A 4591-nucleotide genomic window follows, 5' to 3' on the forward strand; every position below is an offset into this window, starting at 1 on the left:
CTACGGTAAAAAACAGACAAGACAGTTTGACTCCTTTGGAATTATCCAAAAAGAGGAATTAACAAGTCACAAAAGGGAAATTACACATCAACCCAGGGCAACATTACATAAAACTGAGGGATGTGTTTAATAAAGGATTAATGCAGGATTCTAAAGCGAGCAGCAATCATCTAATTAAGCATCTAAGAGTTAGATCCCACTGCAATAATAAAAGCTACTTTGACATAAAGCAGACCGAATACAATGAAAAGGTTCCAACAATGTGACAACGATGGCAGATGTCGTCTTTTACCTGAGGAGTAGCCTGAAGTGAGAAGAGTTTGAACCAATAATCCCAGTTTTTGAAACAAATCGAGGAATAATGTCCTTGTAGCTCAGCTGAGTTTGATGATTTTTTGTAATTATGCTCCAGAAAGTCAATCAACAATTATGATTGACATCCCAAGCTTGGTATTTCAGAAATGTCCAAAATAGCTATATATACTGTATATTATATATAGTGATGTATAGTGTATATATTTCGTTTTCCCACATTTTGGTCCCACTAGAACTTATTTTCAAATGAAAGTTGGGGATTTGCTCGAACAAGCTTGAGATACTTTTTCATGAGGAAGGTTTTGCCAAATTTCATGAAAATCACCACATTACGATTATGGAGAAGACAATCAAATTGTTTCAAATGGGTTGAAGGACATAATTCTAGGTTTTAAAATTTATGAATGACTTGCAAAAATCAAAACACAATAAGGCTTTAAAACGCGTTCAAAAACTGTTTATTCCTGTAACTCCCATTGATACGAGATTATTTGTCCCAGAAGATGGTCCCCTTATGGCTGAAACCACCTTCTACCCTCACACCATTTTTAAACCACCATTACTCACACAACCACTCTCCCCCCAAGCCATGAATAATTCCTGAGATAGTTTCATCCTCCCTCCACCCACCCCCTATTATTCTCACCCAAGCCACGATTCTTGAGGAGGTCATGGAACTCCTGAGACTCTTTAAGTGTTTCAAACAGGCTTGTGGATGCCATGTGTTTCAGCTGGACGTTCCAATATACGAAAAGATGTTGCGACAATGTAGCAAACACCAGACAAGGGCTGTTCACATTCCCTTTGTAGGCATATAGACCTGCAGGCACAAAAACAAATGTTATAAGGTGTGCACTTCGATGCTGTATCAAGCATATCACAAGCAACAGCTCATGGAAGTGTTGTTTGGCATTCAGATGCAATCACCCGAGAGAGATTTTTTTTCATATCGGCTCACACACTGCACCGATTTTAATTTGCACTTCAGCAGCCTTGGGAAGTAAGCCAAATAGAAGGGAGAACATGCATGCATGAGCAGGATTTAGAATAAAATCGTCTGTATGAAGCTCAGAAATGTGCTCTGATGTATCATGCACAACAGGGAATTTGAACGTCATCACACACTGTGTAAATACATCGACATAATCCACACATTTGCAAGAACTGCAGCAGCTGATAACACAAAGGCACAATCAACTTGAGTGCTGGTCAAAAAACAAAAAGAAGTATCAAAAAATACAACGTTTCAGCCGCAGAGTGGTCTTCATCAGGGACAACATGTATTCTGACACAATTGTTCACTCAAGGTCATCTTCATTTTAAGAGAACATAGGGGAAAATGCAATATGGATTAGAAGGGTGTATGGACCTTTATAGGTCCATTGAAACGTAATTTTGAGTAATGTATTTATTAATCTTAAACAATATTACATTTTGCATTTAGTGAAGCACAGCGAAGACCATGGGGAAAAATAAAACAATGACAAACGGAGCACCTCGAGCCGAAGGTAGGTTGGAAGCAAGGGTCCATAAAAACATTTATCATCTACAATGGCAATGGTGGTATATATATATATATATATATATATATATATATATATATATATATATATATATATATATATATATATATATATATATATATATATATATATATATATATATATATATATAAACATATAAACATATAAACACATATACATATTCTAATCCATATGCGTGAATATTTTCCCGCTTGCAGAAGCTGTCAGTCGCCGACAGACCGCAGATGAGTGAGGAAGTGTAAGTGAGCGCCGTCGGATTTTCGTTTTTGACAAAATGGCGGAAAAACTTGAACAACGCAACTGCATCAAATTTTGTGTAAAGCTTGGCGATTGCCAAGTGGAAACGCATACGGATTAGGATCGCTTACATAAGTGCACCAAACCACACCTCCCGAGCTTCATTTGTTTACGCACGAAAAATTAAGGTTGGATACTTTTTGAACACACCGTGTGTGTGTGTGTGTGTGTGTGTGTGTGTGTGTGTGTGTGTGTGTGTGTGTGTGTGTGTGTGTGTGTGTGTGTATATATATATATATATACACACACACATACATATACACACATACATATACATACATACACACACACACACACACACACACACACACACACACACACACACACACACACACACACACACACACACACACACACACACACACACACACACACACACACACACACTATAACCGCGCTATTCTGAACACTTCTGGGACTGGACGAAAATGCGTTCATATGCGGGGTGTTCACATTATCGGGGATTAGGGTATTAACCGACCATGAACGCGTCATCTGTATTCGATAGATCACAAAAGTCGTTTAATCAATACATACACATCTAAATACACATTCCACAGACAAAATGACCACGCAATTATTGGCATTCAGTAGTAATGATACAATTATTCAAATTTTTGCCACGGAAAGATAGAAAATTGATAAGATCAAAAATGCAACGCAAAATTGACAGCACAAGAATCAAAATTTGAAATTTATACAATTACTTGTCTCTAAGCCAAGATGTTATAAAACTCTGTGGTTTCGATTTGTCATTCTCCAGGACATGAACTTGAACTGAATGTTCGATTCTTTCCAAAGGAGCGAGCAACTCTGCCCATCCTTGATTCAGAAAGAGAGTTTTAAGCTTTTGCACACAACTGAGTCCATCTTGTACCGTCACCTGCATGTCTTCCACTTCCTCTTCGTCCCCATTCTTTTCATCATCGTCTTTCCGCATTAAATCGTTCTCCCAGTCTTCATCCTCGCAGTCATGAACGTGCACCGTATCGTCGCACCGAACGTATTTCTCAGGGGTCACGTCGTCGCATACGCCAATCTCTGTACCGCGCGAAATGAGCTCGCGCAGGCTGAGGTCATCGTCAGCGTCCCAGTCACTATCGGGTGACCCGGAAGGGAAGCCGCACTTGACGAAGCACTTGGCAATCGTCGTCGGCTGGACTTGATCCCATGCATTGCTGCTCCACTGAACAGCATGGAGAACGTTGACGCTCTTCAAGATTTAGTTTACGTTTGAAGCAGTATCGATCTTCGACAGCACATGCCGGAGCAGCCGTTGTTTGAAAAGATGCTTCAGGTTGCTTATCACGCCTTGGTCAAGGGGCTGCAAGACCGACGTAACGTTCGGCAGCAGGAACTTTACGGTCACGTTCGTCAGCGTCACACCCATTGGATGAGACGGCGCATTGTCTAGGAAGAGAAGAATCCTCAGTCGTTGGTTTCTCTTCTTCTTGTCCAGCGCTTTCAACCATTCAACGAACAACGCCGAGGTCATCCATGCTCATTTGTTTGCTGTCCACGACACAGGGATGGAATCGACTTTGATGTGACGAAAGCAACGTGGTTTCACTGCGTTGCCGATGGCGAGTGGTTTAAGTTTCTCGCCAGTCATACTAGCGCACAACAGCAGTGTCATTCGATCCTTTGGCGACTTTATACCATGACAGGAGTCTCCTTTTTCCACCAGCGACCTTTTGGGGAGAGCGCAGAAGAAGAGGCCAGTCTCGGCAGCGTTAAAAATGTCTTGTGGCTTGAAACCGTCGCATAGCTGTGACAGACGCGGTTTCCACTCCTCTACTGTCCCTGATCAATGCCACCACTCTCGCCGCTAACTGCACATTCAGAGATCTTGTTTCGAGCTTGAAATTGGGCAAGCCAGCCGTTGGATGCCTTGAAATCCACCTCACCAAGGGCAGTCGCGATTTCTAAGGCCTTCGCTTTTACTAAAGGTCTGCTGACAGGGATCCTCTTTGAACGATCAGCATGGAACCATGTGTGCACGCGGTGGTCAATGTCTACGAAACTGCCTCCTTTTCGTCGACTTCGCGAAGATAGGGCCCCGTCTTCGAATTCCTTCAATATCGACTCTTTACGACGTAAAATACCGTTCACTGCGCCCAGCGAAATTCCGAAATCAGCAGCGAGTTTGCGTTGCGACTTGGATTCCACTTCCTTTATCAAACGGACTTTATCTTCCAACGACAGATCGTGATGCGTTTTCGGCATTTTGGTGTATTGTACTGCGTGAACTTCTGGTCAGGTCAGGTTTGATCTGTGACCTGCTACAGGTACCATGTAAACCTGTACTAACCTGTTCCATGGTCGGGTTGTCGGCGACTAAACCGTCTCCCCAACCAGGTTTTCTGGTGAGGAGGGTGTTTGGATATGGACACCCAGCAGGATTAAAAACAAAACCTGTCAAAGGGCAGAGGAGC

General features: G+C 42.1%; 1 protein-coding gene across 7 annotated transcripts in view; it reads right to left on the minus strand.

Moving 5' to 3' along the window:
* The window catches only part of ITFG2 (integrin alpha FG-GAP repeat containing 2), a 106609-nt gene that overhangs the window by 16216 nt on the left and 85802 nt on the right, over positions 1–4591 (minus strand). For all 7 annotated transcript variants that reach the window (XM_085884359.1, XM_085884361.1, XM_085884362.1 and 4 more), the window contains exon 11: positions 962–1135. In XM_085884359.1, the coding sequence (XP_085740485.1) occupies positions 962–1135 (174 nt within the window). The remainder of the gene's footprint in view (positions 1–961; positions 1136–4591) is intronic.

The sequence above is a fragment of the Eptatretus burgeri genome, chromosome 6 (assembly GCF_056783735.1).
Source record: "Eptatretus burgeri isolate ZD-2024b chromosome 6, Ebu_testis_v1, whole genome shotgun sequence".
Classification (NCBI taxonomy): Eukaryota; Metazoa; Chordata; class Myxini; order Myxiniformes; family Myxinidae; genus Eptatretus; species Eptatretus burgeri.